The sequence below is a fragment of the Filicampus tigris genome, chromosome 7 (genome assembly GCF_054856515.1).
Source record: "Filicampus tigris isolate MCC_2025a chromosome 7, RoL_Ftig_1.0, whole genome shotgun sequence".
Lineage (NCBI taxonomy): Eukaryota > Metazoa > Chordata > Actinopteri > Syngnathiformes > Syngnathidae > Filicampus > Filicampus tigris.
In genome coordinates this window covers 6,900,575-6,921,142 of record NC_141223.1, presented here as the reverse complement: position 1 = coordinate 6,921,142, position 20,568 = coordinate 6,900,575, and the positions used below count along the sequence as shown (strand labels likewise).

Below are 20,568 nucleotides of genomic sequence, written 5' to 3'. Positions count from 1 at the left end.
CCCTTTTATGTGTCTTACCACATTTGTAAGGAGGAGTTACTGGGTATCCAAGTATGGTGACAGAAACATGAATATACTGTATGTATTCAATTTCACTTAAACCAACACTCCCTTTGCTGTAAAAAAAAAAAAAAAAGACATAATTGTTGACGTGTGTTTGTTAACAACAGTCAGCTTTGTCTCAGGGTGTAATGGATGGGATACCATTGTCTATAACAAGTGTCCAGAGGACCCCCCCCCCCCCCCCGCCCTCCAAGACAACCCTGGTCAGGGGATTGAAAGCTCTATTTTTAGTCTCCAGATTCATTTATTCACTCTCCATAGCTTGCTCTCTTTCAGCGATCTGTCTGATGTCCATTCACTCGGTGCCTCTCCTTCTCTCTCAATAGCGCTCTCTCCCTTTTTGCAGGACCTTTTTTGCTCAAATGTGCTTATCAGCAAGTCTGAAGTAGTGGGGTGATTTGTGAAGAGAAGCATTCAATGTCCACTGACAGATTTTTTTGTACTTGGTAAGTCATACAGAGCGAAATAGTGCAAAAAGAAAGCTCACTGAAAATGAGCAGAATTTGATTGGTTTTATCGGCGCTCAAGTGAAAATTTGAAAGACAACGCACCCTGGGCATTCAGTCAAGGATACAAGATTTAAGAAAAAAAAAAAAAAAAAAAAACAATAATAATCTAACAAAGTATTTAGATTAAGTGTATACTCACACTCGATGTCAGCCATGCCAGTTATTGTGTTTTAGAAATAATAATACTGTGTTTACAATCTTGAGATTTAAAGCCTCGAATGGTCAAGCTTCCGCCACAGTATATGTATCTGTGACCTGTTTACGCCCTTTGAGTCTGTGTTGAGGTCTGATGGGACTCTACAAAAAGTTCCTGGGGCCAACCTCGTCATTAAAGCAGCCAGAATAGTTGCTGTGGGGCTCCCCAGGCTTTGGCGTTCCCTCCTGGGAGATCTCAGGCAGCCGAACTCAGTGACTGCTTTTAAATCTTTTCTTGAGACTCACTTTTGTTCAGGTTTAAGGTGTCCCTTCAGTCAGTTCTATTCTTCCATGAGACTAGGCTACAAGTTCAAATGAAAAGTCCTATCATATCGTATTTCCTTTTCATCCATCTATTTTCCATATCATTTGTTCTTATTAGGGTTGCGGGTGAGCTGATACTTACATGGGGCTAGAGGTGGTGTACGACATTAACCTTTATATGACATTGAAAAGGTTCTGCCAAATGGCTTCTGTTACTTATTTTGCAGAGGAGCTCCCTCACTTACCCTACCTAGCAGTAGTGTATTCTGTTCTTCTATTCTGGTCCCTACCATTTCTTTTTGCAGCAGTTTGGGAAGACGTAAGGCAAATATTTTGTCGCTAAACCAACCTGGTTGCTACGGGTGAAAAATAATGACACACAGTTTCCTTGGCTGGGACCGTACATGTGTGCTTGGGATGGCGAGACTTGTACTTTGTGGCTTGAGTCTAATACTTTCCTTAATTGCTTGAACTATATTCTGGAATGTGAAAGTGTTAAGAATCAACAGGTGATTATGAAGTGATGACTAGTCACGTTAATTGTAATTTATTTATTCACTTGTTGCCAGAATGCTTACAACATGACCCAATCCCTTTGCTATACCATTATGGAACATCTCACCAGGCAAAGAAAGAAGGTGGACTAAACACGCAGACTAAGGCTACATTCAGACTGCAGACAAATGTGATCTATATCAGATTTTTTTTTTTTTTTTTTTTTTGTACGGCAGTCTGAACAGCTCCATTCTGATATTTTTCAATTCTGACCTGGGTTGCTTTCATATGTGGTACTAGCCTAGATATATATCAGATGTTTTGCAATGTGACCGCAGTATGAACGAACACATCACATATGTGACCTATACTTCATCAAAAGTTCAATATGTACAGGTGGGCGACACTGCTCGGCAGGGAGATTGACAATTGTCCATGTATCTGCCAAGTTGTTTGGAGTATTGGCTTTATTTTAATCCCACTTGAAACTGAAGCATAAAGTTGACATATGTGCTGACAGAAGTAATTCAGCCACATAGGCAGTTCATTTATTACGCGTGACAATGACGTGACGTCATATTTAGTAGACGTCTCCATGAAATGAGGAGATCAAAAACGCCTTGCCTCATTTCCCCAAAATATGTCTACCTCCTCCCGCATCGCTCCTCTGTAAATATGAGATGATAAAAACATGATCCCCTACAGGCCGGAACATATTTACTTCCGTAAACACTACATGTAACTGATGACGGTGGGATTAAGTTTTTCTTCTTCCCATACATACCTAAAACAAATTATACTATTTGGTGAAAATAGGGCCTATGTACAGTGGAATGAAAAATATGTGATGTAACTAACTCATCTGCGATGCATAAAAATAAATGGCATGTAGTGAGTTGTCAATCAATTACATACATTTGCACGGGGGGTTCTAGATATACGATCAAGTTCTGTACCTACGACACTGGCGAAATTGTACCTTGGTAGGGGTACATGTAGCTTCTAGGCTTGGGAGATATGGTTTTAAAATAAAATCCCAAGTTGTTTTTTTTTTTTAACTTGTAAAATGTAATTGATTGCCCAATAATGGGATCGGGGGTATAGAAAATGGATGGATGAAATTAATTTGGATTTTTCTCCAGTGAAATTGTTCTAAATTTATTAAATGACTACATTTCATGTCATTAAGTCATTAAGGGTTGTCCAGTCGGTCTGACAGTATTATTTATATTGAGTAACAGGCCACTGCCCCTCCTTAAAAGCCAGCATCAGCTTCTTAAAGTGCTGATCGAGCTGTAACTGTCATGTCTGATATCTGATGAATCACTCGCATGCAAACACACACATACACGCACAGATACATACACAAACACCCCCCCACATGCATATACGCACACACACGCAGTCTGGCAACAGCCTTTGTCTCTTTCCATTTCCTTCTCTTATGCTTTTATTAACTCATTAGAAAAACTACCAGTCGCATAATTGGCCAGTCAGTATGAGGATCAGGCTTCTTATCAAGCTTCATAAGAGATATTAGGCCCAAATTGAAACAGAAGCATGGCTAAAGCCCAAAGGATAAACTTCATGGTCACGGTTCACACTCTGAGTCCATGTCCTTAAATTAACTAAATTTGCTCCTACTTCAACCCCACATTGTCAGTGTGTATCCATCTCCTGATCATCTTAGTCCAAAAAATGGCACAAAGAGGGGGAAAGTAATAGAAATACCCCCGAATCTGAGAAAGTAAATCTGAAGACCTCTACAAATGACAATCACTTTTATAAACATTATTGTTGGGGATGAGAGGCTAAGGATGGAATGTTAAGGCGATCGATTCAATTGAAGTGTGCCACGTTGGTCCCCGGGATGGGATCAAAACTAACAATAGAGTGAAAATATGGTTTAGCAGCTTTAATCACATTGCAGGCACAAGCAAGGAACAGTACAGGTGTTACAGTGTGTGCACGCTATTATGGGTTGTTTCCCAAACGCTCTCCCTCACCCACGCAGAGCGCATATTTGGCTTTTAATGACGTATAGGTCGCAACCTGAACATCCATACTGGAGACGCATCGGATACATATACGATTTATATCCACATACAAAAGGTCAAATATAAACCCAGGTAAAATCCATCCATCCATCCATCCATCCATCCATTATCTGTACCGCTTCTCCTCACAAGGGTCGCGGCCCAGGTAAAATATAAAATTAAAAAAAATATACAAAATTTACAGTTCACATTGCATGAAAACAAATCAGATACATGACACACATGGGCAAAGTTATAAGAATTGACCAATAGTGTGAACATAGAACATTTCACAGAAATGACACACACAGTGGCGCTACAAATAAGTACAATGTAAAACTAAACAGTGTACTCACCACAATACCAGTAAGTTAATACCTCTCAAACAGTGTTGTTCACAGTTCAACATTATTATATTTGGAAAGGTAGAATTTTTTTATATACCTAAAGTAGTTGGTGTAAATTTATTGAATGTCCTGCACTATTTCTAAATCAAGAAAGGGACAAAGGGTGAAATGAAGTCACGCATTTTTGTCAGGGGGGCAAACAGAGCTATGGTAGGCTATGACCTAAACTACTAAAAAGAAAGTGGGTGAATGAATATTTCATGTAGACTTCCTGGTTTCCTTCAATTCACACGTTGACCTTAAATGTGATTATTCAATTCCTCAGTGTTAGCACTCACACTTTACAGAGCCAACACTGAACCACTGAAGATGCACAACATGGTAGTCACCGCCCTCCAACAATTTTCTGACTGGTTCTGGTCGGTTTGTTTTCTTTTTTTTTTTTTTTTTTTTTTTTTTTTTTACATTTTGGAGTTTTTCTATTCAAATCTTCAGAAATTTGATGAATGAAATTTACATTTGTAAATGGCCACACGTGTCTCAAGTGTTTTGTGTGTGTGTGTATGTGTGTGCTTTACAACAAAACAATACTGTGCTGCATTTATGTTGGCGTAACTCAATAAAATGGGTTTAAAGACGCTTGTATAGCAAAGTGCACATTTACTACACAGTTTCTACATCGAATGGAGCCACACCGTTAGATATGGCAAATTTGTAACCAACATACAAGTACATGCAAACAAAGGGTATTAAAAATACACCTATGGATAAGACTTGGGAAAGACAAGCAATTGGTGTGAATTAACCAGGTGACATCAGAAAATGGCCTGCCATGTGTATTACAATGTTTTCAGTTACCCACATGAATACAAATTACAAAAGACGCTTCTTGGAAATGGAATAAACATAGTGCGATACTGTATAAAAGCTCACAATACTGTGTAAAAGCTCACGATATTGTAAAACAAATTGCTCATATTAAAAAAAAAACCACGATATTCTGTTTTTGTACATTACAGCATTCACAAAGAAATAGGCTTGACCAGTCATGGACTGCTACTGGCGATTAGCGTGGGTCTTAAACGTAGGTGGCATCAAATTAAACTGCACTAATAACTAACCACCAGAGGGTGCTGGAACTGCACGAATGGAAATCAACTTGGGCTTTTAAACAGATTTGCTGCTATTAATATCGTGGCATGACGACAACGATGCATTGTGGCAATTTTAATATCGCGATATTGCAACATCCCATGTATGTATGTATGTGTGTATATATATATATATATATATATATATATATATATATATATATATATATATATATATTATATATATGCTGTAGTTTTTTGGCCGGGAGCATTTGGTTGCTTTCTTGGTTGGAAAATGGATTTATTTCCTCTGAATACATGTGTATGACCTTTACCAAAATGATAAAGGTCATGTGCATGTGTTTAACCGTCTTTCTACCCTTAAAGCCTGGAGCACTGTTGTGTCTTTCTACCCTTAAAGCCTGGAGAGCATATATGTCATTTTCTTCTTTTTTTTTAATCAAATTTTTGTTCTCTTAACCAGTAAAATGCATCAGAATATACACGTGACAGTGTCGTGAGCCTGCAGAGGATGTTCTGGAATTCTTTCGAGTCATAATGCCGGACGCCATCGATCGCGAGAGCTTTGAAATGAGTAACGGCAGTGATATAGACGATGCGCTTGTGGACTTTGAACCAGTAGAACAAGTCAAACGTGATTTATGGTTAAGATGTATGTTTGTAGACAATGACAATATTGACGTCTTTGTAACAAAATAGAGGATGGTAATTACCACTTGATTTTTAAAATAGTGCTTCTCTTACACTGACACTTTATTTTAACATCTTCGAATGAAACAGTAAAGATTAATAAACTCGGGCCTGTGTGCAAGCCACATGTCTAAGATCTCAAAATCATTTGGAATTATGTTTCTGTCTGCTACAGGGGCTGAGATGTTAATTATTTTGTAGGTGTTAAATTTCTGGGAAAACTTCAGGTTTTCAAGGGTAATTCCAAAGACGACCGACGGTTTTGGGGAGCAGTTGAGCCAGGCGCTTTAGACTTTAACGGGTTAAACGTGTTAGAATTGTACAAAACAACTTTGTAGAGGTGTGGGGCAAGGGCCATGGACGAAATTAATCATATTTCTGTGTATATCCACTATCCAGATAAAAGTGCAGATTCTGTTATTTCTTCACCCTTTCATTTTGACTTGAGCCTTGACAATCTGATAAACTTTACACTCGAATCCTTTGATGGCCACAGTACTCGCTGCCTTCTGTCACCCTTCATCTAAATTTGCATTTACTTTATCATAAACATCAATAAAATGACTTTTTTAAAACCTCTCTGCAGGAAACAGGAACTGTTGAACATCTCCAACGTTCCTCTAGGAGAATGTCCCCCATCACCGCCCCGCACCGCTCCCCCCAGCATGAAGGTAGGATGCGTGCACACAGTCACACACATTTTAGCTCAAAATCAAAGTCTTTGCTTTCCCGTTGACATCTTAACCCACAAGACATATTGAAAATCTATTGTGTTTTAGTCCCATTGACGCAGCTTCTCAGTGTGGAGCAAGAATTTCATTGATGTTGATGAATTGTGATTTTCAAAGCTTAAAATGTCACATCTTATATGATCACATTGAAGTTCAGATGACTACAGGCCAGGAATGGTCAATCCCATCAGTGAGATTTTTTGTTCAGTCCTACTCATAAATTTACACTAATGTAACCACGGACTAATAAGCCATCAAAACTGTGTATGGGGGCTGAATGCGGCATTTTAGGTTGCTTTGTGTGATATATTTTTTTTGTGGAAGAACACTCATGTCTGCCTATTACAGTTCTTTTTGTGACTGATACCTTTTTTTCGTGCTAAAACATGTTGGGAAAAGATCCGTTGCAATCAATTCACCCATATGAGAAGGATTAATCATTTATTGTTTTGGCCGATGGGATTGTGACAGTGGTACATGTGAAGTTCCATTTGTGCGTGACTCAGTATTTCGGGGGGGGGGACCACAAGCCAATTCAAACATAGGAAGGTATAAATTGTTTTGAGTGTGATGTTTTATTTATCATTTAATGAATTTTCTTTGTCACAATATTCCCATTAGATTTTTTAAGGCAGATTTGCAGAGCAATACATAAAGAAACAGTATCCACAGAAATCCATCTTTGGCTTGAGACCATGTCACCTTGAACAAAGCTGTAATTTCTGATAGTGTGGAAAGGAGGAGCAGAAGTGAAGAATGATTTGTTCTCATGGCATCAAACACAAAAGACTGACTTAGTGAACTGCCTTCATGGTGGTTAATGCGAAACTGTGATATTTGACATGTGAATAAATTGAAATTCACTGAAATATGGAGAGTTTACACATACAATAAATACAGACACGTCCTGCAACCCACATGTGACCCATTTGAGGCATTACCCGATCCAACCCGCAAAAATAAAAGCAGTGACCTGACCACAAACCTGTAAATAAATGGCTGATTTAATGGTGTTGTCAAGAAAAATGTCAAATGTTGTTTTGATTTCAGTATCTATAAAATGCAGCGTGTAGTTAGTTATTAAATCCACTTATTCCCAGTGCTACCATAGTGCCTGACAGTTGTTTACATGTATGTTCACAGATTAGATGCTAAGGGAAAAACTAAGCTAAACAACACTGTGTGCTCATCTCACCTGCATGTATTTTATGAAGAAAGATGCACACCGGTACAACCTGTTTTATGCTTTGGAAAGCACTTAGTCAACTGCCAGACTGGACTTTCCTGTTAAAGACATACTTTATAAGATTAGACAGGCATTAAACATGGGCAAGAGAACGCGACTTTGTGCGAGATGGAGCCAAACAAATGATGCTGCAGGGATGTACATGACCTGTTTTAGCAGCTGCTGTCTTTGAGGTTAGCCGCCATTTGGACTCAGAGAAACCAGGTACTCAATTATTGGAAAGAACTCAAAGGGATTAAGGTCGTCTCTTTCTTTCTTCTTTTTTTTTTTCGGGGGTTCACCCTTGTGTTACTTGATTGGTATGTGAAATATTTAACAAGGTGGATCACAGATATACAAACAACGAAAACAAAATGTTGCCCTACATGCATTGCCATATTTATACTTGATTAACTTGGGACTCTTTCAAAGCAGTCTCTTTGAGTGAAGTATCACATTAACACAGTTGGGGTTCTTGCTCAGGTATCAGTGGTTGTGAGTCTGGCATGCTACTACACCGGAGACACATGGATGAGATCAGCCAGAGTGCTTGGTTTCTGTGGCTAGTCAATGGTTATAACACCCGGTAATGCAAAGATGATGCTATATTTGGATGTGGTATTTTCGAACAAGCCTTTGTGAAGGTGCAAATAGAATAGAATTGCTTTGGATGCAGGAAGATGAAGAAAGACTAATGCTTCTGGGGGGAAAACAACAGTGTCATTCCTACTCGCCTCCCCGTCGGACCTCAATTGGAATTTTCCATCACGCTGCTGTTTTCCTGTCAAGCTGGCCTGCTATTAGCTGGTACCAACGTTAGCTACTCCTCCGCTAACATGACGCCTTAGAACAGGGGTTGGCAACATACGGCCCGCAGGCCAAAGTTAGCCTGCCGCCAATTATATCTGGCCGGCAAATGATGTTGATGAAAGGTGCCTTGCTATTGTTGTGGTCTTGTTTGTAAAATAATGAGCAGTTCTGCTCAATATGTAATTTTCTATGCCATGTCACTTGTAAGCGTTTTGTATTGGCTGCATAACCCAAGTGACGATGCGGCCATCGGTGAGACGGGTCACTCACACCAGTATACTTGTGGCTGTAATGTGTCATCGTCTGGCCGGGGACAGTGGTCCTTGTTGGACCTGTGCTTCGTGTGACTTTCAGCCCTTGCCTAGAACCTCCAAATTAAAGCATATCAGGAAGTACAGAAAAATAAACTAACAATGTTAGTTGAATAGTTTATTTATTGTTACTTGTTTTTTTGTATAACAGTGTTTCTGACTTTTTTGGACTGAGGCAAAGGATAATTTACAGATTTACAGACAAAAGCTCAGAGAAAATGCACAGGCCATGTACCGTGGACCTTGCAAAACAGTGAGGCTTACTGCAATACCATGATATCGCAATTAATATACTGTGACGGCAATACTGCCATAAAATGAAACCGTGAGCTTTTGATATTGTTACATTCCTACTGATAATAACAGATGATTTGGGGGTTTTCCTGATGAAAATGTAATATCAGCCCAAAATGGAATTCCTAGGTGAAAATTTGCCCAGTGGTCAAACAAAGTTGCCTACCCCTACCTTGCATTACATATTTGGGCAGGGCTTGGCCCTCTTCCCACCACTGTGCAGGAGAAGGTGAGAGGTCTGTCTTAGGGCATCCAAAAATAACAAAAACATATGCATATACTGTAGGTGTGAATAATGAAGTTGTATTTTTCGCCAAATTTTAAGTAGGTGATTTGCCGTGGGGGTTTACTGTGATAATATTGATTATGGTATTATCACTTTTGCATGTTGTTTAATGCATTTATTAGAACTGTCAATGTTGCTATTATGTGCATTGCTCATATTAAGATCTCTTTCATCTCTTCAATGATAGGAGTAGCAGGTTCCGAACTAAAACTGCTCCACTTTTGCTGTGCTCTATAAATGAAGCTGAGCTGAATTGACATGCAGGACCATAGGCAGCTCTGTGATATACCGTAATTGCTCTACATGACATGAACATGAATTGCAACAACCAGTGAAAATCATCCAAGCTGGCAGATGGACAAATTTCCCTTTTGCCTCAGCAGGGTGCCAGGTTAAATAATAAAAACATTAATATGGGTGGAAACTGGAAGCAATAGAAATGAATGACAAATCCATTGGACTTGGTTCATTCATTTGAAATGTTGTGGAGTGGATGAACATGTGTAAAGCCACAACCTTTTATCGTGAAAATTCAGAACTCTCCCAATAGCCTTTTTTTTTTATGCGCTTAGAATGAACGTGGAAACACCAAAGAGGCATGATTCACAGACAGCTGAGGATGGCTTCAAATGATGGGTTCGGGTTAGATAAGCCAGTAGTTGTAAACAAGCTGTTTTGTTTCACGCCTTTATTGAACGCTTGAACACTACTAAAACCTAGTAATAGCTGACTCTTTCAGTCTCTCTACTATCTTTGATGGCTTTGTGGGAGTAACTTATGTGTGGTGGAGTACATAGAATACTGTAAAGTGCAATATGATGTGTCACCTTACAGTGCTGTGGACTTGGTAAAGTACACTACAGACCATATTTCACAGGGAATACACCCATTTTAGGGTTGCTCCACCCAGAGGGCAGCTGACAACAAGGCCTGTAAATGGAAGGGAAGACTTAAATCAACCCAAAAATCTTCTTTGCAAGAATATGTTCTATGCAGGCCCACTAGTCGAAACATGGCATTCTGATTAATATTGCATTTGCGGAATATGAGTTAAGCAGTCAAATCCAACCGTTTTTGTCCATCTCAGAGGGCGGCCATTTTGCCACTTGCTGTCGACTGAAAATAACATCACAGTTGCTCAGGGCTTTCTTTGCTAACGACCAATCATGGCTCATCTCCAAAAACAGTGGTAAAAACTGGTTAACTCATATTCCACAAACGCAATATTAATCAGAATGCCATGTTTAGAGTAGTGAAGGCACAGAGAACATATTGCAAATAATTTTGTGGGGTTGACTTCCCCTTTCACTGGGCGGGAGGATCCAGCTAGATGAATGCTCGCCGCCCAGATCCCCAATTTTGGTTCACTCACAAAGGAACAATTTCTTTAGCCCCAGAATTTAAGTGGTAACTTCCTGTCTCATCTTCACAATTTATGTAACTCTACAAGAAAGTATTCTGATGTACAAACAAAGTAAACTTGCCCTTTGATTAAAGAGATGTCTTTTGTGTGTGGTGTTACAAGAGAGGCTGTTCATTGCATCTCGTAAGACAAACTCAAAATACAGTATTGTTGGTGTTCTTGTTTTACCTCACGCTTTAACCTTGGGAGAGGTATGAAATCAACGGATTAAAAATTGCACTCATACAGTACACAACCATAAACAAACCAAATTCAATTCATAAATGTTCTTTATCTATCTCGTGAGGGAATTTAACAGAAGGCACAAATGGGTTTGGACCCAGGATGATAGCATTTGAGGTCAACTATGCCTGAGCACCATGTTGTGATTAAAAGCTTTATCACAATTTGACTAGTTATCTTTTTTATTTAGTTTTCCGTACTGACTCCAATCTCAATCCCGTGTGTCCTGTTAATATTAACCCTGTGATAAGGCTGGCAGGAGTATGTGCTGCTTGAAGGTGGTGGGAGGTAGATTTATGAGTTTTCATCTCAAGTAATTTCAGGTAACACTGGTTTTTATTAGTAGGCCTACTCTCAAAATGTTGTAATCGACAGGTTTTTTACTGCTAGAGTCATTCAAATGGCTGTAAAATGTATTTGAAGACGTTTCTGTCTTGAGAAGCGATACAGTTCGAGGGTATGACTTATTTTACTGTCACATGCTTCTGTACTTCAGAATGTGAAGTGTGGAATGATTGCTCAAAAGCAGTGCGCGACTGCAGTGTTTAAGGTTCACTATGAGGAAATGCTTTAGTTGATTTTGGCCTGTCAGAAGACTTAACAAGTTTAATTTCTATCCCCACATTTTTTTCACAAGCGATTGCGAAACAAGTCTATTCTTTATGCACACATCACACATGCCGTATGTGCCAAAGCATGCACAAACACAAGTGTGCGGGCCATATTCACCCTCACAGCTTGATTATGTGACAAGGTGGAACCCCTGGGAGGAAGATGTGTAAATGCATTTATGGAAGACATTCATACTTGTTTATGTACCTCTCTGAGGAAGTGGTTGCTTATCGCACTGTGTACATGGGTGTGAGAAAAGGGTGCTGCCCTGTTGATTCACTCACACTGCAAAAACAACTTGACCTTGAGTGGCAGAACTGCAGCCCATGTGTGAATGTACAGTAATATATAAAATGCAAAACTTTCAATTCGTGTTTGATGTCAAGATACCAAACCTTTGTTGAATGGTCAATTCACTGTCAGTTTTTAATTTTTTTTTTTTTTCTTTTTTAGTCTGCAGAATTCTTCGATATGCTGGAGAGAATGCAGGTATGAGATCCTACCATCGTAATTTCGTTTTGTACGTCCAGCCTAATTTGTAAACCACACAAAATGGACCAAGGTATTGGGAAGCACCTCCATATAAATGAATTAATCAGACAGGGGTTGGAGTGGGAACCTAAATTTCCCTGATTCATTTTTTAAAGGGGAAGTCAACCCATAGTCTATATAGTGTATGCATCATCCTTCAATTTCTTTTCATCTGTTTGCTGCAAATGTGCAAAAGCAGGAACTCACCTCAAATTAGCTTAAACATTGACTTGAACACGGATTTAAAATGTGTGATCATGTCCGACTGTTGCATCTCACTAACAAAAATTTAGTCAAACATCTAGAAAGATGAGCCAAACATTGATCAAATTAGTGGTTGTCCATCAGATGGATGCAGTTGCTTGCTTTTATTGGACAGTTAGCATGCGGCAAGTAAAGGATAGCACTACCAGATACCTTCTCATTCTTTGTATGGAATTCATTGATTTTTTTTTTTCCCGCCCTTTCTGTGACCTCTTTGTTCCCTCCCCTGGCTCCCAAGGGCACACGCTCTGAAAAGTATGAGCGAAGATGAGGGTATAAGAAAGGAGAGGAGGAGGAGAAGAGAGATGGTGGGAGGAGGCATGAATAGCACAAAGAAATATACTGAAGGAGGATGGAACATAGATGTAATGTTTAATGGCTGAAGCAGTGTCTGACCTCAAAGATGCTTAAAATAGTCACTGCTCACATTCATATGAATAGAAGCATCTTCTACACTGGTAAACTGTTACCGTACATTAAGGTGAATGTACTTCTCACATGGACAATGTACAGCAAACCCATCGCCTTGTTTTTTGTTACTCTATAAATTTAGCCTTACATAAATCCTTATAGAAAGTCGACAAGTCTAAATATCACATCACCCTGCCTAAATACCAGACAAAAGCACGTAAGGTAAATAAGGTTATTATGCAACGTGTCATGACAGTGTTGCGATTACAAATTTGTCTCAGTAAAAGTACTCCTCTAAAAGTTTGAGGCACAATTTCCCCACACATTTAAATCTAAATATTTTTTATGAATACTACTTATTATTTGAAACAGACATTAGAGTACAGTACATTGTGAAACAAACAAATCTATGTTTTCATTTTAGTTTTTTTTTAAATTATATGAGTAAGATTATTTGCAAATCTGCCATATATTAACATTGTGTGGAGACAAGCATGCTTAAAGATGTTCATGGTGGAAAGTACGAGAAAAAATAAGTTTCTCATCGAATGAAATTACATGCCATTATACATGCCCGTGCATAGATTCAGTGAAAGTGTAGTGGTACACGTAGCCGAGTTGTGTGCGGGCAGCGTGGGATTGATTCCCGCTCAGTGATGGTGTCTGCGTGTGCGCCCTGCTAATAGGGTTGCGTCAGGAAGGGCATCTGGCGTAAAATGCTTTGCCAAATCGATGATGCGAATCAAGCATGCACTTGATTCGCTGTGGCGACTCCTGAGGGGATAAGTTGAAAGGATAACAACATACATGCCCGTGCATAACATGAATACAACAGATGAATACAGTGCTCGATGATTTATTCATTTTTACTTTTGTATGATCCCATCATCATCTTTTTACACTACTAGGAAGTAACAGCATATGGATAGACAGACAAATACTTTTTTTTCACTTTTGTCAACCTCTTCGAAGGATTGGAGTGTCATTCTACTAATCATTGTTTTTTGTCTTTGCTAAATTGCTAGTAGAAATTAGTTTGTTCTGTGCAGTGCCGCTTTTGAATGCTTTAGTTAACAAGATGCTCGCTCGCCCAATAAATGGTCATGTGAAGTAGAAAAGACGTGCATCGCACTTTCAAAGTATTGCTTAGTGAGGACATCATAGAGACATTTTGCAAGCACAATCGAAGAATGACAGCCAATCAATGCAGCCGAATGATCAAATAGTCTGTTACACACCAACAACTGTGCCCCTCATCCATCTTCTCTGAACCTTGGCTTGCATCGATCTGTTCTTGGGCTCCGCCACCAAAAACTCAGCAATGAGAACTGTGTGTTTAAAGTCTGCTTTGTCGTTGTGAAAGATGGTGCCGATTGAAGGTCACGTTTTTGTACCTCATCCCCCCCCCCTCTTTTTTTTTCAAATTCCCTCACGTTCCACCTCTTCCTCACTCCTCTTTGTCTATCTGAAAAAGAAAATTGAATCCTCGTAGGCGCGCCTTTGTGATCAGTTTTCTGTTGTGGACAATGGCTCGAATGTAACAGTTGCACCGTCAGTATGCACACAGAAAGACACAAGACACACCGTTACTGACATGCAAGCAAGTACTTTTATGCATGATTTTGGTGGCAATGATTGATGGTGAAGTGCCTGCTTTCAGAACTCACTTTGTGTTCATCTAGGCCAAATGTTCCTCTCAGCAAACTGCCAGATTGGAATTTCATGTGCTTGTGTATTATCATGTATTCATCCATATACACTTACCAGCCACAACAGATCACTACAAGCTGACGCAATATATGAGTCATATCATGAACTCTGCATTTACGGCAAATCTAAAATAAAATGTAGATTACGTGTATATACGCACACGATTGACAGGTTGATATGCCTTTGTGTTTCTGTGTCTCAACAAGACTGAATCAATTGTCGAATGCTGAAAGAAACATTTATCTGGATTTAAACTGGATACTGATCTGAGCGTGAGAGGATGACTAAGTGTCTGTACTACCTTGCATGTGTACTTGTGTGTGGTGAAAAGAACATCATGTGTGACTCACTTTGTTTTCATTCAACTAAGAAAATCCGAACAAACAACTTGTGTAAAATAGAAGATTAGACCACATCACTTTGCTTCACCCAAGTCGGCCCAAGTCTGAAAAAAAAATAATAATAATGATAAATGAAAATAACAATAATAAGTCCATGCTAGCTTCATGAAAATTTCTTAAACGTCAGAATCATTCACAGCCATGTCTTTTTTAAGTGCAAGCAACCACCAGCTGGTCCTGATTAATAGAAGTTAACCCCGATTCGCCACAGAAGCACGTGTGCAAATGACAAAACAAACTGAATCAGACACACGAACAATCAGTGTAGAATTAGGCAGCAAGCCAACAAGAAAATGTATACAAATCTCAAAGAGAAATATATTTTTGGACCGAAACCTGTGCATGAACGTCATTGGTGAAGTTACCATTGGCTGTAAACACTAAATGTAAAAAAATCTAATCAAGTTTTACTTACCGGTATTTTAACTGAACAATTTTTTTACATTCACCGCAGCTCTATCTGTCAGACTCTGAGTTTCACGAAACCTGCTTTGTGAAACGGACCCGAGGTGCTTGCAATTTGAACATTGATTTACACTGCATGGTTCAAGTGACATAATTCTATTTTTTTTGTTAGTTTGTTTGCTCTAATGCCCTGCAATTGGCTGGCAACCTATTAAGGGTAACCCCTGCCTACTGCCCGAAGACTTCTGGGATAGGCTCCAGCACTCCCCGCGACCCTCGTGAGGATAAGCGGTATAGATAATGGATGGATTGTGTTCAGTTAATGGCCACTGGAGTACTGGTGGGAGTCAGCCCAGACCAATTCAAAGATATGCAACATGCAATTTTGGCATCTGCACATCGTTGTTGTTATATGTGTTCATCGGAAGTTAGCCCTATCAGACAATACATGGAAATGGAGTCAGATCGAGGCATTAAATTGAGCACTTCAACTTGCAGTGTAAATCCAGCCTAAAAACTCTTCTTGAATGTGACGTCGACTTTTAAGAACAATCTCTTACAAAACAAACTTCATAAAGCTATTCCAGATCCATTCTTGGCATTATTACAAAATTAACTTTTGACCCATGTGCTTTTCCGTCCTCATGCTGCTAATGGATTCAGGTCCCTAAAGTTGAAGAGACCAAAAAATGGAAGGTGTGACCAGACAGCAGACGCACTCACACTCATCAGCTTGTGTCGTGATGTCCCTCCTCGGTGTCTTTGTCCTCTCTCTGTCACCTCTCAAGGCTTTCGCATTAGAAAATCAATTGCCGCCTGAGCGAACTGATCATAAATTGAGGGAACTCCAACTGCATATTGATCTGCACTGGCTCCTGCTACTGCAGGGTCAAAAGGATTAGCGGCTGGGCCTCAGCAGTTTTTAGAGGTCGTGCTCTGTAATTGTGTCACACTATGCAAACAACTACAGGGCTCGAACAACCTTAAACTGCTACAACCACCTTATCTGATGTTTGCTGGAGAGTGTGTTTTCTGTTATTGCATCATTGTCTGAATCTTAGTTTACCTTGCATGTTAGATTTTAGCCGTCATTTCTTATATGTGTTGCCTCATCAGTGGTAATTGAAATTGATCAATGTGCACCATGTTTTTCACAGGATGACTATATTCCCTACCCACGGATAGAAGATGTGAGTATCTCATTCACTTCATGTATTTGATGTAAAGAAGGTGAGGATGAGTGCATGATCACAATTTGTTCACGTTTTTGTTGTTGTTCTACCTCCAATTCCAAGGTCCTTGAGAAAGGTGGTCCATATCCCCAGGTAATCTTGCCACAGTTTGGTGGCTACTGGATTGAGGATGCGGAGGCACCGGCTGGGACACCCTCCTCTTCAGAGTCCAGTTTCTGTGAAGAAGAGGATGGAGGAGAGGGTATGAGTCCCGGTGAGGGACACAGCTACCGTCTGGAGTGCAACAGCACAGCCCGGGCCTACCGCAAACACTTTCTGGGCAAGGTGTGTTTGTTCTCAGAATGTTTGAGGGAATGTTTCAATATATGGACCACCAAACATACAACCCTGTAACAAATATGTCATTTGTTTGTACACGTGCTTTTGTGCAGGAGCACATGAACTACTACTGCACTGGCAGCAGCATAGGCAACCTCATCATGTCCCTGAAGCACGAGGAGGTTGAGGGCCAAGAATTATTGCGCATCATGCTCAGGTACAGAAATTCATTGGGTTTAATCTACACCAACCAGCCATTACAAAATGACCGCCACAAAGAGCCATATTCAAATATTCTGCCTTAACAAAGATAATAATGCTCAGTTTTAAATGACACTATATGAGAGGTATTATTTCAGCAATGTATTTAATGACTGAATATTGTGGTTTGAGTTTGCAGGGGTGAGAGCTCCCTCTATCATTTTATTTGGTTTCCATGAGTCTAATATTGGCTTTTGGCATGATAAGGTATACCAAGCCACACGCTGACTGTGTGGATCAAAACTGAATATTATTAAGGCATATTTGATATAGCTCTTGTATTGGATATCATGCTGTGCTACTGGTCATGAATAGTCTAATCCAGCAGTCGGCAACCTGCGGCTCCGGAGCCGCATGCGACTCTTTCATCCTTCTGTTGCGGCTCTGCGTGGCTTGGGAATATAAATTATAAGTGTCCGATTGAAGTGTATGTTATTTGTATCAAAAACGTATATCATGTCTTCTTAGTCAAATATGTTAATATAGGTTCCTTTTTTTTTTTTTTTTTTTTATGAAGTACCTGTTAGTCTCCTTTAAGAAAGGTTTCTGCCACTCTGTTGCAGGTCAAGGACCAAAACAGTCCATGATAGGATATCCTTAGCAGGCATTAACCAGCTTCCCAGTGTACCTCAGATTGCAAAAGTAAAATACACACATTCATCTATACTTTGAATCCAGAACGCATGTGTCATATATATGTCAGCTCTTCACAAGAAAATACAATTACATTCATGTGCTTGGTATGTTTCAGCTTCTGTGTGACGATGCCACAGGATTAAAATTCAACCCAGCTCTTTACCCTCGAGTAAGTGTATTCCAGTCTTGCATCACAACCTTAACTTATGCAGCTAACCATAGAATAAAATCAGATGAGCCAATATTCTATGAACTGTGTTGATGCTAACACTTTGTATCGTGTTATGATTGTGTAAAAGCCATTGTTGAAAGTCTGCCTATAGGTCCATACCAGCCTTTTTATTCTTCGAAATGCAGCCCCTTCATTAGCTTTTTTCAAGGCCGCAATCAGCGCTTTTCTGACTTAAATGGAGGCGGAAAGTCAACATATGCAATTCTCGATGAGTGCAATATTCTAAAGGATTGATGGTCCAACAAAAAATATGGACATGGTGGATTGACTTCATCATCATGAGAGTCTCATTCAGGGCTCCGACGGCGTTTTGCCTTTGGCCAGTGCCTCGGGGAGGGAAACATACCATCTGCGTATTGGTACGCAAGAGGCTGTGATGAGAGCGCTGGTCTGGCTGGGGGCTGTGAGAGTTTGCATGTCAGCCTGACGCAACAAGAGCCAACTAAAGCTGCCCTAGAGACATGTTAGCGAAGACGACAACATGTTTTCTTCAGTGATGAATAACGGTTTTGTTGTCGCACAGGGATCTCAGTTGATCGTAGCTTTCGATGAGCACGAGGTCAACAACACCTTCAAATTTGGGGTGATATACCAACAATTTGGACAGGTAAGTGATTGTTTTGATAGCACAGCTTCATTTGTGTTCAGTTATATGCTCCTTTGTGTCACTGATACTCCTCTTCCAATTTAGACATCTGAAGAAGAGTTGTTTGGGAACAATGAAGAGACTCCAGCGTTTAAGGAGTTTCTCAATATACTGGGTGACAACATTGAACTTCAGGACTTTAAGGGGTGAGATGTGATAGAAAGCACTTGAACAGGAGGCAAGAGGCTAGGAAATAAGCACAAATGTGCCTATAAAGCTGAAATATCACCTAAAGAAGGAACATGATCGCAAAGAATGTAGGATTTGATTGCAGTACAGAAAACAGGGTTTAATGACTATAACCATAAAAGTGCTATTTTGGCCTCTGTCCGCAATCATGAAAAACTACTTAGTGAAATAGGGGGGGCGGGGGGTGTTGCGGCGGGGCTCAGTTGGAGCAAAGCGCATGTAAATGTCATGAATGTTTCCATAATGGTTTTAATGAACTCATTCAATCCCAAAGACATATTTATATGTCTTTTCACAGTCCAGCCATTCAATCTCAGGAAATTATTTGTATTTTTTTTCAAATTTTTTCAAACGGTAAAAGAGTCTGGTACAGTACATACAGTAATTGCACTGTACCTGGCATGGTCCATTAAATTACAATATTTAAAACATCTTCTGGGAATACTTTCTACAAAATTTTAATCGAGGAGGAGGTTTCAGATGTCAAGAGTCGTTGGGGTTGATAAAGATGCTCACAACTTTGCTTTATTGTCTGGGACAAAGTCATTCAGGAACAGAAAGGGCCTAAGCTCTTCACACAACTGGAAGCATAGAAATGTCTGAAATTTCTAGATAGGGTGTAGAATTTAATGGTATAAGCAGGTTAAGACCAATGTCTGATTAAATAATGAAATAATAGAGTTCTCACACCTGTATTTATATGGCCAACATAACATTTTGAAAAATGCTTTGTAATCAAGACTGACATGCCTGTCTATGCTGTTGCAGATTTCGTGGGGGGCTGGACGTGTCCCATGGACAGACGGGGACTGAATCAGTCTACACAATTTTCAGACAGAGGGAGATTATGTTCCATGTGTCAACCAAACTTCCTTTCACTGATGGCGATGTCCAGCAGGTAGTTGCAACCTTTCAGTCTCAAGGCATGAACTTTACACATCACTCTGTTTGAGAACCAATATTTCATCGTGTGCCCCCTCAGCTTCAGAGGAAAAGGCACATAGGAAATGACATTGTGGCAGCAGTTTTTCAAGAAGAGCCCACACCCTTTGTTCCTGACATAATTGCCTCCAACTTCCTGCATGCCTATGTGCTGGTCCAGGTTGAGAACCCTTGCACGGAGAACACAACGTACAAGGTAAAAACTATGTTTTCGAATAATAACTTCCTGTTTCAAAATGGTTAGGTCTTTGTGCTTGTAAAACCAAGTCCTACCCACATAACCTATTATTAATCGTCTCAACAGGTATCTGTCACTGCTAGGGAGGATGTACCTCCCTTTGGACCCCCCCTCCCGAACCCAGCTGTCTTTAAAAAGGTGAAAAAAAACCCACATATGACTTATATTTGTTTTAAAGGAGGGCTTCCCAAATGTATTAAGTTAGAGAAACAAATTAGAAATGTTGTTCCTCCCTGGAATTCAAACCACAATAGGCATACAGTAGTATACAGTATATAGAGTACACATAAATGACTGGTGAATAACCCAACTGTTGATCTATTAAAACATGTGAATCAAAAGGCCATTTGCCAAGAAAATGCATGCTTGACAATCAATCTAATATCTTAATAGCATTGCAAATTAGCATTAGCTACAAATGCTGTGATGCTGTGCATCAGCGATTGTTTCTCATTAGTCTATGTTGTGCCATCTGTCCCTATTCAAATAAACATGAAGCAAAATTAAATCAACACCCAAAGAGCTATTGGCTTTCATTTAGAGGAACATGAACTGCATACCAAAAA

General features: G+C 39.7%; 1 protein-coding gene across 3 annotated transcripts in view; it reads left to right on the top strand.

The window, feature by feature from the left end:
* LOC147144593 (rap1 GTPase-activating protein 2-like) overlaps positions 1 to 20,568 on the top strand; it is a 34,201-nt gene that overhangs the window by 6,944 nt on the left and 6,689 nt on the right. For 2 of the 3 annotated variants that reach the window (XR_015087446.1, XM_086035586.1), the window contains exons 2-14: positions 6,298 to 6,382; positions 12,079 to 12,114; positions 16,011 to 16,043; positions 16,505 to 16,537; positions 16,643 to 16,864; positions 16,972 to 17,075; positions 17,683 to 17,761; positions 17,871 to 17,924; positions 18,511 to 18,594; positions 18,679 to 18,779; positions 19,591 to 19,720; positions 19,805 to 19,960; positions 20,069 to 20,140. Coding sequence is in view for 2 of the 3 variants with exons in the window: in XM_086035586.1 (XP_085891712.1) it covers positions 6,298 to 6,382; positions 12,079 to 12,114; positions 16,011 to 16,043; positions 16,505 to 16,537; positions 16,643 to 16,864; positions 16,972 to 17,075; positions 17,683 to 17,761; positions 17,871 to 17,924; positions 18,511 to 18,594; positions 18,679 to 18,779; positions 19,591 to 19,720; positions 19,805 to 19,960; positions 20,069 to 20,140 (1,189 nt within the window). In the remaining variant the exon portion in view is untranslated. The remainder of the gene's footprint in view (positions 1 to 6,297; positions 6,383 to 12,078; positions 12,115 to 16,010; positions 16,044 to 16,504; positions 16,538 to 16,642; positions 16,865 to 16,971; positions 17,076 to 17,682; positions 17,762 to 17,870; positions 17,925 to 18,510; positions 18,595 to 18,678; positions 18,780 to 19,590; positions 19,721 to 19,804; positions 19,961 to 20,068; positions 20,141 to 20,568) is intronic. The other variant, XM_086035587.1, reaches the window with a different exon arrangement.